Raw genomic sequence first — 19970 nt, 5'->3', positions numbered from 1 at the left:
ACAGTGATCCAGTTGCTCAGAGGCTATTGCAGCAAGCATCCCAAGCTTTGGGATGAGCATTTGTGTTATGTGCAGCATGCTTACAACCATGCCAAGCACTCTTCTACTCAGAGATCTCCTTCTGAGACTTTTTTTGGTTTTATACCAAAGTCTCCCTTGGATTTTGTCTTTGGTAAAAACATAGCAGTTGATGGACACAGTAATGCGGACAAAGCAACCAAGTTCATTGAACAAATCTAGGAAATTCACCAAGCAGTACAGGAACAACTGGAAAGAAGTCAAGCCAAGTACAAGGAAAGCCATGACAAGCATTGAGCTAAGCATAGTTTTCAAGTTGGTGATCAAGTCTAGCAGCAAAGACAGGATGCAGGGTGAAGGTAAGAAGCTAAAACCAATAAGGTATGGACCTTTCAAGATACTTGATAAAATTGGTGAAAATGATTTTCGCCTTGATTTGCCAGCTTATATGCAGATCTATTCAATCGTTAATGTAGAAAACTTGAGATTGTATGAACCTTCATTGATTGAAGATCCTGAAGAGAAAAGTCAGTTGCCTTCTATTGGGGATTTGTTGCCTGAGTACCTCAATGATTTACAAGAAGACACAGTTTTGGACAAGAAGGTAAGAACTACGCGTCAAGGGGATGTTGAGTACCTGAGAGTGGGACTCAAAGGTTCAAATCCAAGCAAAGCATGATGGATAGAAGTTAGACAAGTGAGAGAATTGTATCCTCACTTGATCGATGCCTAAAACCAATTTTTGGTGGTCCAAAAGCTTTTTAGTGGGAAGGCGTGATCCAAAATGGATCTTGTATAAAAACCTTTAAGTCTAAAGACTTCACTTGATTAAACAACGCAAACAAAAGAATGGCGGAAAAACCCAAAATCCAAAGGGAAGTGGCGAAGCGCAACGTGAATTCCCCAGAGCCGTTGGATCCATGGGATCAACGGATGAGATCAAATCGCATCGGAGGAATCCAGTGGCATATCAACCTCAGCCTCAAGCGATTTGCGATCAACGATGACATATGAACCATTGATTGAGCGCGCAGATCAATGGTGGAGCGAGATCATATTGCATCGCAAATACGCTAAAGGGAGGACTTAACATAGGCGGAAGGCTTTCAGTGGACCCGAAGGAGTTATGAATTAAACAACGAAGGATTTGAGTTCCGTGGTAAACGATATTTCGGGTGGGCTTCAGGCGGTAAGTGGTATTGGAAGGGCTTCACCCGATTCCATACACCAGCCGACACGTAGCACGCCGCAGGAGAGAGAAAACCGCTTTTTTGGGCGGGTAATCTCCGTGCAAGTGGGCCACCCGAAATGGCTGTCAGCCGTTGGATTGGAGATCGTGGATCAACGATGGAGATTGAGTGGACTACTTGATGTTTCGGGTTGGATGCGAACTGTCGGATTGAAGGCAGATCAACGGTGTGGAATACAAAGGGATTACGACCTGTAGCCAATGCGACTTGCGGACCCGAGAGGATTATAGAGTGGACTTTATATCGTTTGAAGTCTGGCTTTGGCGCTTCAGTTGGATTTTCCACTGTTTTAGTGTATTCCGTGTATGCCCTGTGTAAACAGAAAAGTGTGTTCTTAGGGATTTTCACTCGTGCCCAAAGATCCTTTGGTTTGTAAACAGCTGCCCTGTGCCTTAAGCGTTTTTGCAATGATTGTTTAAACGCTCAGCAGGGAGATGAAGGGACAGTGCCAGGAGCTAGAGAGCCCAAGAAGGGGATTGAACCGACAACCTCGATAGGCTTATAAGCCATTCAATGGCAGTACAGAGGAGGAGGAGGTTAGCGACAGAGAGTCATAGAAAAATCACAGTGACAAACAGTTGATCAGAGGCACTAAGAGGGAGAGTCTGTGCACTCTTTAGACTCGAGGTTTTCGAGTGAAATCCTTGTGTAATATCACTGTTGTTGTGTTATAGCTCTAATTGAGCTCATACCTGTAAACTCTGTTCTTGAAGACATAACATAGAGGTTGACACGGAAAGCTGGACCAGGAGATGTAGCCAAGAAGTCTGGTGAACTCCTTGATTATTTGCTGTGTTGATGTGTTGAATTGTTATGTTTTCCAATTATTAAATTTCTGTATTATTCACAATCTTTTCGATCCATTGCACTAAACAATATAGACGTTTCTGCACATGAGTCTGTAATACCTTTTCTTCTTGATTTAGTATCCATTTCGGACCATCTGATCTGTTTTAGGGCTGATCTCTTTCACACGTGCGAGATTGCAGTGCTGTCTATTGCAGGAAAGGACAGAGGTATTAGTCATATTAAGAGAGCAGTTTTGGGAGAAAAATAAAGGTCTCAAGCTGAATTGCCAAGAAGAAATATCCTTCTAGAGCGAGGAAAAAGCAAGGGTCAAAGTTGGTCAGCCACATGTGCTAAGGTTTCTGAATTAGGTTCGAAAGTTGCATATCTGTTCCTAAGAACTGAAACACTAAAAGGTAGCCGAGAAAGAGGAAGAAACAAGGAGGTTGACTATCTTTGACTCAAGGAAGAAGAATTTGATCAAGGAGATATTGTGTCTTGGTCTTGGTGAGGTCAAATAGGTCAAGGGTCTTGGTCTTGGTATTTGTCAATTGAAGTCTATATAAGAAGAAAAATTCATTTGGGTTTTCCTCTCAAGTGGGAGAGGGTTTGGCCCTCGCTGATCACCTACATTCTGTGTCTCTTGTCTCTTTATTGTTTATGCTTTGGTAGCTGTTTGATGAAGAAGAACACTATAATAATCTAACTAAAGAGAAGATCCTAATCTATTGAAGTAAAAAGCATTCACAAGCAGTTATCATTAATAGAGAAATCACCTAATCTTGATGCCCCAGATTTTTCAACAGGGCACCCTTTTCTTTGTTTTTTATTTGCTTGATTTTCTTTTTCAGTTTTTTTGGGCACGATGGTGCAGAGGAGGGGCCCAATTTTTTTAGGGCCAGTCCAGATCAGAACCAGCCAAACAGCCTGAAGGTTGGTTTGGCATCAGTAGAGGCTGCTTTTGTTGTGAACTGGTCAGGGCTGTCTGGTTCTGATAACTATGCTCATACCTAGATGAAGACCAAAAATTTAAGTTTTGAATATGTGATTTGCTGATTTTTCAGAGAAGCGCTTGCAAATCTTTGAAGTGGCCAGTGGCCACTGCAGTTGTATCCTCATATGTATAATACTTCTTTCCTTCTCCACAGCTTAAGGGGGTTCCATATCTGCCACCGTTACTGAAACTTGCTTTACCAAAATGCTCTGGAAGTCTCTGCACCTCACAGTCTAATAAACCCCGTATCTTGCACTTTTGGCAGTGCTGACAAATCTCAACGGAATTTAGGGATCTTAACCATGCCCCTTTGATCGTGTTTGTAGTATATTGTTAATTGCTCGTGTGAGTTGATGACAAATTTACAAAGAAAATGAGTAAAATAGTCGATGAATGAAGAAATTGTATATTAGGAACTGGTCTATGTGAAATGATGAATGAGTGTTTTTTTTATCTGCTAAGAACAAATTAAAGATGGGGAATCAAAACACAAACTATACACGATGAGATGTTTATTAGCAACCAGTTTCAACTTTTAGAATCAGAGTAATGAAATTAGCCACATGCCTTTTGATCTTCAAAAGGCTCTGAACTAAAACTTTCTGTGATTTGCAGGAGCTGAAGCTATGTTTGCTGATTTGGGTCACTTCTCAGTAAGATCCATTCAGGTGAACTCAAAGAGTTTCCTTTGACTGCTGAGATTCATTGTTGGGATTTATCCTTTTCTTCTTAGAACGGACATACACTTTTTTCAATTTTAAGACCATAAATCAATTTGCACAGATTCTATTCTTATACCAATTATATATTTGGGTTCTTGATATATAAAAGGTTTTTGCAGATAGCCTTCACATTTGTAGTATTCCCATGCCTGCTATTGGCTTACATGGGTCAAGCTGCATATCTTATGAAGCATCCAGCTATGGTGGAGAAGGTATTCTATGCTTCAATTCCAGGCAAGCTTCCATCAGCTTCTAAATTGACTGAATTAGTGCTCAGAATTGCGAGATGAAGTTGCCAAAATATTTGCTTCAAGGATTCTGTTATTTTTGAAAATTCTTTGTTGGTAAAATTGCTCAAGTTGCTTCTAACTCATATTCATTATGCTTGCAAATAAATTTAGTGGGTTTAAACTTTAGGATCGTATCACCAAAGCTTGCTTGGATTGATATATTTCATATTCTCTGATTATTCAGATTGTCTTTTCTGGCCAGTCTTCGTGATAGCTACCATTGCTGCCATGATTGCAAGCCAGGCAATGATCTCGGCAACATTTTCATGTATTAAAATGTCCATGGCCCTAGGATGCTTTCCCAGATTGAAAATAATTCACACATCCCGGCGGTTCATGGGTCAGATCTACATTCCTGTCATGAACTGGTTCCTAATGATAATGTGTGTCTTGGTATGTGCCTGTTTTAGGAGCACCACCGAGATATCAAATGCATATGGTGAGTAATGGAGAGATGCCTCTGTTCAATTTAGTGCAAAATTGGCTCATTTGTTTGCATAGTTAATGTAAAGGAGGTTTGCCTGCTTGTCAGCAGACAATTTGTGAATTGCTGGTTAAAAATTGATTATCATGAATAAATTACCCTCACAAACACAACATAGGTCTTAACATCAATGGATACTTTCACTCCTTAACCAGAGCCTTATTCCTGAGAGAATTGGCTTATCAATTTTCTGTTTGACTGCAGGCATTGCAGAGGTAGGGGTGATGATGGTGACTACAAGCCTAGTGACTCTTGTCATGGTTCTTATATGGCAAAAAAATATATTCCTTGCGATTGGCTTTCCTCTTCTATTTGGATCAATTGAACTGACTTATTTTTCTGCAGTTTTGATGAAAGTGGGGGAAGGTGGTTGGCTTCCACTGGTTTTTGCCACCTGCTTCCTTCTTGTGATGTACATTTGGAACTATGGAAGTGTTCTAAAGTATCAAAGTGAAGTGAGGAAAAAGGTGTCAATGGATTTGATGTTAGAATTAGGATCCAAACTTGGGACAATCCGAGTCCCAGGAATTGGGTTAGTTTATAGTGAACTTGTTCGTGGAGTACCTGCAGTTTTTGGGCAGTTTTTAACAAGCCTTCCAGCAATACATTCGATCATCGTATTTGTTTGTATAAAGTATGTACCAGTTCCTATTGTGCCACAAGATGAGCTTTTTCTCTTTAGGAGAATTTGTCCAAGGGACTATAACATGTTTCGATGTGTGGCTAGATATGGGTACAAAGACATTCGCAAGGAACATTATGAGGCCTTTGAACAATTACTTATTGAAAGCCTTGAGAAGTTTCTTCGAAAGGAGGCTTTAGAACTTGCCCTTGAGAATGAGAGTTTGATTGTAGACTCGGATGATGAATCAGTTGATTCTAAAGGAGCAGGACCTTCAAATGGTTTCGCTGACTCCCTTAGGACACCTCTGATGGAAGACCAGAGACACACACAATATGGTGCCCCATCAAGGCGTCTATCTGGAGCTAGCACATCATTAGGACTACCCACAAGTGTTATGTCTGCAGATGAAGATCCAAGTCTTGAGTATGATCTTTCATCTCTGCGTGAAGCTAAAGAATCAGGAGTTGTATATCTTGTTGGTCATGGAGATGTCAAGGCTAGAAAGGATTCATGGTTTCTTAAGAAACTGGTTATAAACTACTTCTATGCTTTCATGAGGGCGAACTGCAGGGCAGGCCCTGCAAACCTCAGTGTGCCTCACACCAATCTCTTGCAGGTTAGCATGACATATACTGTCTGACTTGAAGGTTTCCATGAATCAGACACGCTGAATGTTTTTCAAGGACCAAGTCACAACATCAATATGGTGATGGATAACAAAGATTTCCTTGAAGGTGGCCGAGATGAAGTGAATTTTAATGTGAAGTTAATAATCATAAGTTCTGTTGTCGACCAAGATCTTTCATTACTTAGTCCTTTATTTTGTTTGATAGAGAACGATAGCCATTCCTACGATTAATTACTGGTATTTATGAACATTGACACCAATTCTTTTCAATGAAGGTGATAGGTGGTATTTTATATGCCTGGTTAAGCCTAAGATAAGCCATGTTTTCTACACAGGGAAGTTATATTACGTTATATCCATGAAAATGAGAGGAAGACGACATTGCATGTTTCCTCTTATAGCTAAATCGTAATGAACAGTTATAACCTTAGTTCACAATGTGGTAGCATTATTTTGATGGCTTATATAAGATTCCAACTTCTAAGTATTCTTCAATGGCCTGCTGTAAGAACAGATTATTTTGCTCGTGACTCGCAAGACTTGAAAGTAAAACTAGAATAAAGCTTTTAATGTGATTGGGGTATATACCAAAATGTTTGTTTATCGCAAGGTCATTGAGTAGCTACCTTGAAATTATATCCCTAATGATTACCATTTGAATAGCATATTAGCTTGTGTGTGTACAAAAAAAAATATAGAGCAAGGAGTTTTTGTGTTGCGATTTGATCTTAATTTTGTATGTTAAAAAAAAAAATCTCAATATGATAAATTCGATTACAATTAGTTCCAGTTTAGATCACACTACTAAAAATGTTAATTCAAACTTATTTTTATTTCTAAGATGGTTTTGGCCATTGAATGAAGGTAACATGCTGTCGAATAAATATTTCAAACTTACTTTTATTTCTAAGATGGTCTTAGCTATTGTATGAAGGTAACATGATGTCGACCAATTCAGTGTACCATTCTTCATGACTGATGTGACTGGCATACGTAATCTACGTTGTTTACACTGACCAAATTAAGGTTTTATGGGTTTAAATATACTTGTGAACTTTGGAAGTTATTGACGATGGGAAGAAAATCCATATCAACATAATATATTAAAAATGTCTCAAAAAGTTACAAGATCAAACTTCATGTTGGTAAAATATCTTTCTTGGAGGTTAGGCATAAATATTACTCCAATTCTTGTTTCCATCGACTCTGAACTATCTTTCATTGCAGAAGATACCAGGCAGTTTTCGTTTGAGTTCAAAGAACGATTCCAAAAGTAGTACTTTGCCAAACATAAAAGTGGGCTAGGGCTTATTGATAATTGAGTTGAAGGAAAAATGCTTTAATTTAAAAAGCTATCATTCGTTGTTAGATATGGGGTAGAAGATATAATGCATACGAAATGTATCAAGGGACCCTTGAATCTACATGACAATGCCACCTATATTAGAGATTTTTGTAGGGGGCATTCCTATGTTTAAGAGAACCTAGAAAAGTTTGTAAAATGTTTATTTGTGTTTGGAAATGGATTTACTAATGGTATTACCATTTGATAATGACAAAATTGAGGACTTTTCCATTAGCACAAACTCATTGGGTATGTTGAACAAGTATGGGAGAGAGATTCAGTAGTAAAGGGTAACCAACAATCACAAGATGGATAGCTATGTTATAGGTTCCAAACTAGTTTTCCTTGAAATCTATTGATTATTAATTTCCTTGAAGGTGGCGGAGATGAAGGTGGACTAGAAATCTCATTTACGAGATGGATAGTCATGTTACAAGTTCCAAACTTTGGCCTTTAGAGACCATATCCCCATATTAAGAACAAGATAAATGTCTCACGAAATATTATACTTAATAAAATGCATTTGTAAGTGTGTATATTAAAATGCAGTGGAGATAACAAACATAATTACACATACATGCAATATACATTGATATTCGTCACATAAAATACACATCGCTTTTGCATATTCATAAGAAATGATAAGGTACTTTCTTTTAACTAAAGGGGGTCTAAGAAGCTAGTGTGTAAGATTGATTTTCCACTTCACAACATGTACCTATTGCAAAAACCACTCCCTCATTGGGCTATAAGGCCACCAAAGTGTAGGAAATGAGTTGAATGCTTCTCTGTATCTTAGCTAACCCATTCACTCTTATACATATCAAATTTACTTAGTGTAGAGGATTCCATGCATTTCATCCAGAAATGAGCAGTTCAAAAGCTCTCTTCCACTACCCCACACAACACAAGAAATATTTTCCCCTTTTTCTCTCCTCAAATGGTCTCCAAGATATATTCTTCCCTCCAATGCTCTTCAATGTGAGAAGAAATTGCCCGATTTCCTATATGCTTTTTGAGAATTGCCTAAGGATAAATACTTGACTTTTAAGTATCCCAAGAGCAACAAATGTAATATTGGTAAAGGTTTCATAACTTGCTCAACTTCTATCCTTGACTACAACTATCATTCTTTTATTTGAAGTTCGTAATTTTCCTTGACAATGTTGGTTTTTGTCAATTTTCCATATTTACCCATGATAGCCCTGGAAAACATACCATGGAACAACATTGTGCATGAACATGAGAGTAATAGAATGAATGCTATAGTTAATAGGAATAAGAGTGTTGGTGAAATGATGACCAACATTACTTCTTGCGATGATATTGTGGCACTGTAATGATTATACTTAGCCCATGTTTCCATAATTATGTGAGAAGATTCTTCACCAATCTCTTTCATCCATTAATGATTGGATTTAATCAATTTGAAGGAGGTAGATGGTTTGTTACCACACAAACCAATACCTTTAGTGTAAAGTCCCAAATATGAGTATTAGCTTTATGGAACTTGGGAGGTTGGTCGTTGTCACCTCACCAACTCTCCTTTACACTTCAAATTGTAAAAGTTCTTAACTAAAGTTCTTGACCAAAGGGGTTTTTCCTATTGGTTACTTGGCCCACTTCATGTGGTAACGAGTGGGAATAAAATGAACCTAGCAACTTTTGAAAAATGAAAAGGATTTGGTGTGATGAATCAAAGGGTGTGTAGTGCCTTATATGTTTTGGCTATGGGGTCATTTAAGTGACTTCAAGTGGAAAAATCAAGGGCTATAGGCAACCAGATGTATGGTTTACAACTCCTTAACTTAGTTCAACAATTTACTTAAGGAGAAACCAAGTGATATGAACTAGTTAACCCTTAATTTTGGTGGTTAGATCTTATAAGGATGTGAGTGAGGATCTACTTATATTCTCACATTGTTGAGGACGTCTAGTATTTGTTTGAGAGCAATATTCCACAAAACAATGGTCATAATGATTGGTTGGGTTGATAAGTTGAACAAACCATTTGATTTCACAAGAATTCAAGGGAAACCCCATCACATTCCCAATGAAAACATTGACAAGTTGCCCATCTTCCAAGGAAACAATGTTGTATTTGCAGTTGATCATTAGAGGAACATTAAAAACATGATTGTGAGAACTATAGGGGGTGAGTACTATGGGGATGTGAAGATGAAACTATTTGCAGTTAGAAAATGATTTGCTAGATTCAATTTTAGTGGTCAATGGAATAATTTGTCAGTGGGTTGGATCTAAGTTTTGGAGGTTAAGGTGTCTTATGTATTTGATTTGTTGCTTTATTTAGGCTCATTTTTGTTTGTGTGGATGCATGTTCTAGGGTGCATAAATAACATACATGTTATATTGGATGAGGGATGTGGCCACCACCCTTCACAATAAGTAATTTGTGGTATGCAACATAGTAGAAAGATTAAAGTGTTGTAATGACCCTCCACTTAGACCTTTTTAATTTTCCTTAGGCCCTAAATCTGGTTTGAGGCTAGCCAAGCACACAAACACACTGGGAACCCCCAACTTACAATAACTTTGCACAACAGAAATATACAACAATGAAATCAATTAAGTACAGAGATATATTGAGCCCAAAGCTTGTTCTTTTATTAGTCCACCAATAAAAGAATCATGGGGCCCTCATACCAAGGATCATGGCCTTTAGATCACTAGTACAACTAGTATACATAGTATACAAATAGGTTAGGGCTTGAGGTCAGATCTATTAGATCCTTAATCTTCCCATCACATCAAGAACAAAATACATGACTTACATGTTGGTGTAACCAACCCTTTTTGTCCACTTGTCCTCAATGTATCTGGTTGTTCTTTGCCTCCGATACACAAAGAAATTTCTCCTTTATTGTCTTTGCCCAATCAACTTCTCGCAAGGTATTTAATCCTTCAAATATCTTGCATGTATCAACTCCAACAACCTCAGCGACTCACAATGAAATTAGTTCTTCAAAGATCACTACATATCATCCCTTAAACACTACTATCCAAAGCTCCATTTTAGGACAGAATTAAAGAAACACTTAGCTCAACAATCCTCATTCAACGAACAACAACCTCCATCCTTGTTCACCTTTACTAGCCTATTGAAGCACCTAGGCACTCTGTTCACAAGTCTGATGCCTTCTTGCCTCCTCCTAGGCCTATGCCTAGTCACAGAGCTGCTCCACCCTTCTTTTATGCCTCATTTGGCACCTTAAGGTCTAATTAAGGTCTTGGCCCCTACTTATAATTTCCTGTACACAACACTGAGATTTTCCGGCTTCCTAACCTCACTGATTTGAGGCCTTCTTGTAACCACTTGAGGCCTTTCGGCCTGCCTCCACAGAAACTTAGGGCTTGAGCCCTCTCCCTTAGTTCAAGCCGAATCACAACCTTATTCCAAGAAAACAATAATTTATTTTCGGCAACCTCTCCTATTTGACAAGTAACGTGGCCTTTGCTCTAACTCACAAATATCAGAACATAAGTAACTTATCCCTCCTCTAGTAGCTACGACAACTGACTTAGGATTTTGTTAACACTAGGATGGTTTTTCCATGGTTTAGCTATGTTCTTATTCATGGAAACCCTTCTATCTTCCCCCAACCCTCCTCTAGTACTATTGTTTACACTCAACCTCCTTCAAAGCTTCAATAACATAGAAAAATATTCTTAATTGGCCTAGACTACACCCCTAATCAAGCTTGGCGTGATCTCCAACTCTTTGAGACCTTGACCCTCTTACTGCTCCTTTAACCTTTGACTCAACCTTCTTAGAACAAGAGCTATAGCCTTCTCAAGAGTATCTCTACCTCCATGAGCATAACTTGGCTCTCCACTAGAGCACACCTTGCACAAGAGAAGTCACATAACAAAGTTACTAATCAAACGGGAACTGTGACCTCACAACGACAACCCTAGCCAAGAACTCCCAAAAAACATGAAAAAATAACCAAAAATAAAGTGTGTATGTTGGATTAACGTTTTCTTTTGGGTAAATTTTCAACAGTTTTTTAAAATGGCAATAAAAGTCAATTTGTTTTGCCCAAAAAACACGAAAAAACACCCTGAAACGAAAAATGATGTTGATGTTGCATCAACACTTTTTTTTTAAAGGGGGGAGGGCGGAGGTTAAAATTTCATTTTTTATAACAATAACATTAAAAACTAAAATCTTTATGCAATAAACATGAAAAAACACCCTGAAAATAAAAGGTGTTGATGTTGACATTAACGTTATTTTTTAGGTTAAAATTCCAACATTTTTTAGCAATGACATTAAAATAAAATACCATGATTCAAAAAATCATTAAAATTCCAATAGTTTTCAACAATATGTTGAAGATAAAATATTACAACTTAAAAAAACCTAAAAATTTCAACAATTTTCAACCACGATGTTATGATTTTTAAAAAACATTATAATTTTGACATTTTTCAAGCATGTCGTTAAAGATAAAATATCATCTCCAAAAAGATTTAAAATTTGAACATTTTTCAGCCATAGAATTAAAACAGATAACATGACTATAAAAAGCCTTAGATTTTCAACATATTTCGAGATCAAATATCATGACTAAATTCAAACTTAAAAATAAATTGCTAAATAAAAAAATAGTTATATCAAATGCTAAAAATATAGTTCTTTTGAAATATTAGCTTAAGACAAATTGACACATTGCAACGAAAACTTAAAAATCAACCATCAAATTGATACATAGTGGGGCATGCTTGATCCATTACAATTGAAACTTAAAAATAACCATACAATTAAGACTATGGAGGTGAACTTGATTCATTGTAATGAAAAACTAAAAATTCAAGTATTAAATTGACACATATTGAGGTTGGGTTGTTAATTAAACATTGACACAACCCCTACAACAATAAATAAATAAATAAAATAAATTAAATCATAACCCAAAATACAATGATAATAATAATAATAATTAAAAAATAAAATGAAATTAAAACATTAAAAAAGAAAAAAGAAAAAGAAAAAGAAAATAAAAAAAGGAAAAAATAAATATAATTTTTTTATAAAAATACAGAAAAAAAAACATGCAAGGGCAATATTTAATTTTATTTTTTAATTATTTTTTTCATATTTTAAATTGTGTTCTTTTGTTTTTTAATTATTTTATTTTATTATTTACACATTCAATTTTGTTATTGACTACCTATTAGTTTGTCTTTGACAAAAAAATTAAGCCATTCATCCATAGTTTAACATTGAGAAATCATTTTTTGTTATATTTTATTAATATTTAAATCTATTTATTTGTAAGGTGATTGGTAGAGGCCTTATTATGACTTGTTTAGTAACTTCCATTTCTATTAGTTACTAATTTTTTGTTTTTAGTTTTTTTTTTTCCCTTTTATTTAACTTTTAATTCTTTTTTTTTTTTTTTTTTTATTATTTCCATTTTCATGAATTCTAGTTATTTTTCCATATTTTCAATTTAAGATGACAAATTTTAAAGAGGAAAAAAAAAAAAATTCCAATAATTCTTTTTAGTTTTATTACTTTTTAATTTGACTTGCATTTTTTTTTGTCTTTTTCTATGTTTTTTTTAAGATGAAAATTTTAAAGAGGAAATAATAATTAGAAAATCCTTTACCAATAATTTTTATTTTTATTTTTATTTTTAAAGTTTTATTACTTTTTAATTTGACTTATATTTTTGTTGTTGTTGTCTTTTTTCTATATTCAATTCCAAGTACATTAATCATAAAATTTCTTCTTGTTTAAACATAGCTTTTATAATTAATAACTATTATGATAATTAGTTATTAGTTTTTAGAATCTTATGAGAATTTCTTTCCTAATTTTTTAAAAAAAGTTTTATTGATGTATAGTTAACTAATTTTTAGGATCTAGTGAGCATTTTTTCCTAACATTGTTGAATTGTTTTATTTAAGCACAATTTTAAAATTTCTACTCTAAGTATATCAAAAATTCAAGAAATTGATCTTATAACAAGACATTGAATTCAAGAAATTAATTTTCATTTTTTTTTATTCCTTTCATGTGTCTGTGATTAATGTATATTGTTCTCGCGGGTCAAAGGATTTGAAACTCTAGCGCTGGTATTATTAGGATCCCACTTTGAAGTTCCATATTCTATTTCAATTAGTTGGAGATTGCTCGACATTTATTGGGAGGTTAGTCTTCAATTTCTCACCTGATTCAATTGATTTGTTAAAGTCATTTTATCTTCTTTCCTAGAACCAAACGCAAAAGATTGGTCTTAGTTACCATGTAAAAAGTTAATGTGTGAATTTTGTTAAAGCGGTTTAGTCTATTGCAACTTTATTCCTAGTTTTATTCAAAGTGGCTGTGTCAAATTCAACCAATTTAATACTAAATCACAAATCATAGACAAACATATAATATTTAGAATTTTTTTGAAAAGGGCTAATGATATATTTTATTTATAAATATTTTTAATGATTTTTATTTATTTATTTCACGATACGAAATGTTTTAGGAACTAAGTATTTTGATTAGAAACTAAGTGTTTTGATATACATCTATAGTTATTAGTCATTTAATTTATATAACTGTGTTAGTTATAATTTAGTTGTTAAATTAATAGTAAAACAATTGTTATTATAAAACATTCTAACTCATCTTTACTATTTAATTTAATACTAAATCACAAATTATAGATCATCCCAACTCAATTTTGGTCTTCAAAAGAAAGAGACGCCATTTGAGATATAACAATAAAAAATTTGTTTCATATTCCCATGCTTTCACTGCCACAAACATAATTGCATTCAACTTTATATCAATTATGTTCAATTCCCATGAACTTTGTAGGAGACAATTGGTTGTGCAAAACAAATTTATTGGAATTGAGATATCATTGAGTTGAAACTAAGTTTCTCCATATCAATTTGAATCAAACACTGCTAAATAAATAAAGTTATAAAGCTTCATTACAACCAATGAGGTAGGACGCTCACAAAAAAACAACATTTTAGCACAACATTTTCACTTGCATTTCTATTTTTTTATGAAGGCTTTAATTGATCATCTCACACTTTGTCAGTGGTTGATACTCCAATTAGTTATATTTAAACTAAGCGATAGGTACTAGCTACTTTGTAACACTTGTTTTATTTATGATTTTTTTTAATGCGTTTTGATATATATTTTAATATTTTTTATACTATTATATATATATAGATAATTTGTTTTTTATTTATTTATATTTTAATACATTTTTATTATTTATATATTATTATTTATTTTTATTTTTAATTTTTTAATTTTTTTTGTTTTTGTTTTTGTTTTGTTTTGTTTTTTTTTAATTTTCATATTTGTATGGGTTATTTTTGCTTATTTAAAAAAAAATCATGTTTATTATTATTATTATTATTATTATTTTTTTAACATTTAAAAAAAATTGCATACTTAAGACATAAAAAATATTAAGTGTCAAAAATATGCCCCTAAAAATAAGAAGAAGGAGAAGAAGAAGAAGATTGATGCTTTTCAAAATTGACATGAAAATGAACAACATTTGAAAAAAGTTATCCATACTTGTTAAACACATACATGGAATAGATAGAATGTGAAAGATAAACTTGAATTGCATTTATTATTCACATTGATATGCATTTATAATACGTTGGTATGACTGTAGGATTCATATTCCAATATCTCTTGGACTCCCTTTGGTTATTCAAATTCCACACCATAACTCTTAGCGGATTAGGTGTCCAACAATACTAAATATATATCAAAAAATTTTAAGTGTAAAAATAAGCCCCCCAAAAAGGGGTTGATGCTACGTCAACCTTTTCAAAATTGACATGAAAATCACTGACATTTAAAAAACAATGTGTATACTTAATACATAAGAAAATTTAAAGTATAAAAAATATGCTAAAAAAAGGTGAATTCTGAATCAACGCTTTTCAAAATCAGATGATTTTTTGCTACCTCTAAACAAGTGAGAACCTAGTCAAGTTCTCGTTTCGTTCAAAACTATGTTACATCTCTCTTGCACACAAGGAGCCTCTCCTTTGGCCCTTTTATAATTTTCTCTTGGGTCATGTGGGAAACCTCTAGAATTTTAGGGTTTAATCCTCTCAATCCATTAGAATAAAATATTAATTTCTTTAGGTCTTAAACCCACTGCTTTGGGTAAAAAACCCCAACTCTGGGTAACTTGCCCAACCAATTCCTTTAGGTGGGTTTTGCCTCTTGGAAATACCTTTCAAGCTACCCAAAATATAACAAGATCGAGCATCTCCCATGTGCAACAAAATATTTGAGAGGATGGAAAAGTGATTTAGGAAGTTTCTTGGATTTTTTCCACACAATTGCATGATTGCAACGATATTTTATATTAGCAACTTTTATATATTGATTTTGTATTCAATGATCTACTAGAATCTCCTTTCTGTTGTTTTAGTGTTTGGGCTTTCTTTTTGTGTGTGGGCTCTCTAGAAGTGCTAAGCTTTGCTCAAAAGTAGGTTGAGGGTAGGACTAAGTCCCCCCTTGCCCAAGTCCATTCTCTTTGTCTTGACTTTCCCTTGGCTGCCACTTTGTCAAAAGCTTCTAATTGGTAAGGTTTTTGTTTGTTGGTTATTTTCAAGTGGCATTGTCGTGCTTAGTGGTAAGAAAGGTGGGGCTCATTGGTAGATTGACTCTCTCCTTGGGAAGAATACTTTTAGAAATGATACTTCTGTTGCTTTTGGTGGAAGGTGGGTTCTTCTATTCTATGTGGTTGTTGGCAGTCTCCTTCATTACACTCGAAAACTAGAAGTCTCCTTAGACAGGTGGTATGTACCACTTTGTTTGGAATTTGGTGGCTAGCAAGGGTATTTTTGTTGGTTTCTCAGTCTAGAGGTGGAATTTTTTTCTTCTTCTTTTCCTTTTCTTGGGTCCTCCTCCTTGCTTTGCAGGAAGTGTGTTTAGTTTTTGTGGTTAACTTTTTGTTGTCTTTAGTTATAGGTTAGAAGTCCCACAACTTTCCTCAGATTACGTGGTGTCTCATCTCTTTCTATTGGTTTGTCTCTATGGCCCAACAATGTGCTCCCTCTTGTAGAGGTATTGGTGGTCATGCCTTATACTGGAGCTCAAGCTCAGTTGTCAGCTTTCCTCTTTCATAGTTCATCAAGAACTTCGGGAAATTGAGGAGGATATAGTCATTGAGAAGGATTTCCATTCTAATTCAAAAATTATAGCTATGGTTGTTGACTAGGTACTAGACACTAGTTGTAACTAAGGATATTAGAATCAATATATGCATATTAAAAATGCTTCCAGGTGGGTTGATTCTCGACATAAATGATGCCAAATATGAAATCCTAATGATGATGGATGAGTTCTAGATGGAACTCAACGCCATGGACAAACATATGGAACGAATATAAATAGTTATTTTGTGTGGCAAAGGCCTTTCTTCTCCAAATGGTCTAGGATGCCCATTGACATGGATGTTTCCACATCCTATTATATTTGAATCATGTTATATGCTTCTTAGGATATATGTTATGATTACTCCTAGAGTCTCTCTCACCCTTTCATGGAAGTTTACTTCTGTTTAGTTTTTTTGATAGCTTTTTTGCATATATTTTGGAAAACAACCATACTATGTTGCCGATGGTCTGGTTTACCTAGTGGCAGACCAAAGGCATACAAAAAAAAAATTCATCAGTGGATCTACCTAAACTGGACTAACAATGGTGATATTTACCTGTGTGTGAAGGGATTCTTTGTGGTGTATTTCTATAACCAAAAATATTTGGACTATGTCATAAACCAAGGACCATGGTTTTGGGGAAGGGTGGGTCTTTTGGTAACCCCATCGTTTACAACTTTTGATGCCACAACAATGGTGGTTACAAAAATGCCAGTATGTATAAGATTATATAACATCCCTCTTCCCTTTTGGCACCATCTAGTTTTAGAAGGCATTGGAAATTCACTAGGGAGATTTCTAAAGATGGATCGAGAAAGGATGGACACAAGTATCTTTACTTTTGATCACATATGTGTGGAGATAGACCTAAGAAAAGGCTTACTATATCACATTCATCTGAAGCATCAAGAATTTAAATAGACACAATGCTTAGATTTTGAAAATACCGCTTTCAAATGTTGGATCTTCCATCAGACAAGGCATCTACAGAATTCATGCCCTCAAGCAAAAAAATGGACAAAGAAGAGACCGCAAAATCCAAAGGAATGGAAATTTTCAGATTCGTCTTCTTTTGATGATGAAGATGAAGAAATGGATGAGGGTCAACAAAAATTAGAGGCACAAAATCCATAAGGATCCCAAATGGAGGGAGAAGAGAGGCATAAGGGCTATATCAAATATGCATAGTCACCCACTGGATTAATGGTGCAAAAGACTCCTGGTAATCAACATGAGGAAAAGATCAATGATATAGAAATAATAGAGATCATAGTATCATAGCAGCATATCCGTTCAAAAGGAAGTAGGGGGCATAAAGTGAGCCCATACATATGAGAGTTTAGACTTAGATAAAGAAGCTTTCTCAAAGGTGGAAGGAAACCAATTGGAAATAGTATCGGCCTCTCCCAAACAAGGAGTTTGGTGAAATGTGGAGAAAAAGAAAAGAAGAAAAAGGGGAAACTAATAGATTATTACCACACTTAGCCCCAAAAATTTCATGTAATTATTATTTTTGTTTTTTCTCTTCTTGTGCATCGACCAAAAGGATGATTTGATCAAATGCTTTCGGGCATATTCAAAATCTAATTTTACTCCTCGGTTTTCAGGTTGAATAAAGTATAAAAAATCTCACTTTGTTAAATAATTTTCAAATTTAATCTCATGTTATGTGATCTCAAGCTTGGGATAACTCAATTTATTGTGAATACACTTCACAAAAACAAAATTTCTATTATTGACTTTTTTTGAGTTTATATTCTTCTCAATGGAATTTTCCCTTCATGCTACATGGTGTTGACATGGCGACTTTTTGCTATACCAACAAGGGGAACTAACCCGATCGCAAGCCCCAATCAGACCAACTTTCATTTGGAATGGCTAGTTCCAATGGGTTTTAAGGGACCCCATAAACTGTTAAATGAGTTGAAAGATTGCTTCTGGGAAGAAGGCTTCAATTACATCAACAAAATAAAACAGCTAACCACTATGTATTAAATCCTATCTACACTTCTTCTAACTACTCTAGTCTATGTCTTAACTATCTTAATCTATCCTGCAGGAGCATGACAAAGAGAGGTTAAACATCATATATGAATTACAAGTCTAAATGAATCAATTACTGGTTCATATAAGAACAAGGATGCATTAATACTTAATTACAATCCAATCATTCATACAGGAACACACATTCCATTTTATGGAAGAGAAGCTTGCAACTGATGTCCAATAGAGTTTTGAGCCAGCAACCTTTCATGATTCAACCATGATATTGAATCATATTCAAATAACCTGGCATAACCATGAACTGAAAGTCATCAACATGCACAAAACAAATATACATTTGCATTTATACCAGCAACAACATTATGATCAAAACACATGATAAAAGAGGAAAATAAATCTAAAACACAAGCTCCTTATTGAGCTAAACTCTCTCTTTATTCACAATAATCAAATATGTCCTTCTCAAAACCCAAAAAATCCCCTATATCTTCTCTGGAGGGAATATTTATGCCCCTGAAATGACTCTCGGTCTTCCTTTTTCACACTTCGCCTTCCGTCTCTCTTCCTTCATTATACATATCAGAATAAACAGAGGAAGACAATCGATGTCACTGTTGACACGTAGAGGGAATTTCCTGTCATTAGAGCGCTTCATTTCCTGGGGAACTAAATGGTTATTGACTAGAGGGGAGACTGTGTGTCATCTCTTCATGATGCAATTTGGGGTGGTTTCGATTTCGGAATACATAAGCAACACCTGGACATATGACTGCCACGCCATAAAGCCCAATCTTCAAATAAACATATCCGCATGGGTAAACTCTTCAGATCCGCACATGCATCTTTTATTTGGAGTCAAACTTGAAGCTTATGCATCCATCCTTAGGCTTCGCTTGCCTTCTCTCAGTCCTCACCTGCAGAGATGGCTAACATTAGTTACACATATATAGATATGATAAAAAATGCTTAAAAACACAAATTTTGCATTCATGAAGCATTTATAACATCAAGAGCAACAATCGTGAAAGAATCAGCCCTTGGTCTTTAATCTACACATTGATTTGGTCTTGTAGGTGAAAATCCGATTTACACTGAAAGTCCTCGCAAAACACAGGGCTGCATCCAAAATCCGGACTTGAAAAACTCGGGAACCCATACCCTGTCGAGTCCGCCACATCGTATCGCGTCGTGGCATGAGCTTGGGCTTAAGACTATGTTGATTGTGCCTTTCGGTTGACCGGACCCGACATGCATATATGTTGTAGTTCATAATTCCTTCAGGTCTGCCGCATAAGGCTTCCCTTCGTAAAACCCAGACTCCAACGTTTTTTCGAAAATACAGGGAAAAAAAGGACAAAACCCGTGGCTGACCGTAAGGCCAGACTTCAAATGTTATGTAATCAGGCATATAATCATCGTCGGGTCCGGCTCTCGCCCCTCCGCTAACTGCATGACCCCCGAGCTCCGCCGATCGCGATATGCGATTGGGGCTGGCGGACCCGAAATATATATATATATATATATATATATATATATATATATATATATATATATATATGACCCTTAATAGTCCTGGCGGGTCCGCCGTGTATGATTTACCTTTGAAAAGTCCCGACTTCAACGTTTTTCGAAAACACAATAATGTATG

General features: G+C 35.2%; 1 protein-coding gene across 2 annotated transcripts in view; it reads left to right on the top strand.

Annotated features, from left to right (window-relative positions):
• The window catches only part of LOC149243496 (putative potassium transporter 12), a 168388-nt gene extending 162096 nt beyond the window's left edge, over nucleotides 1-6292 (top strand). Inside the window, exons 6-9 of one of the 2 annotated variants that reach the window (XM_089374539.1) lie at nucleotides 3664-3716; nucleotides 3890-4004; nucleotides 4263-4499; nucleotides 4749-6292. In XM_089374539.1, coding sequence (XP_089230665.1) covers nucleotides 3664-3716; nucleotides 3890-4004; nucleotides 4263-4499; nucleotides 4749-5809 — 1466 coding nt within the window. In that variant the 3' untranslated portion in view covers nucleotides 5810-6292. Of the gene's footprint in view, nucleotides 1-3663; nucleotides 3717-3889; nucleotides 4005-4244; nucleotides 4500-4748 lie in introns of both variants that reach the window. The other variant, XM_089374538.1, reaches the window with a different exon arrangement.
• The last annotated feature ends 13678 nt before the right edge of the window (nucleotides 6293-19970 follow it).

The sequence above is a fragment of the Pinus tabuliformis genome, chromosome 8 (genome assembly GCF_031772625.1).
Source record: "Pinus tabuliformis cultivar Carrire ecotype Pingquan chromosome 8, CPIR1, whole genome shotgun sequence".
Lineage (NCBI taxonomy): Eukaryota > Viridiplantae > Streptophyta > Pinopsida > Pinales > Pinaceae > Pinus > Pinus tabuliformis.
Note: the sequence above shows the minus strand (reverse complement) of the source record. Positions and strands in the feature narration are given on the sequence as shown.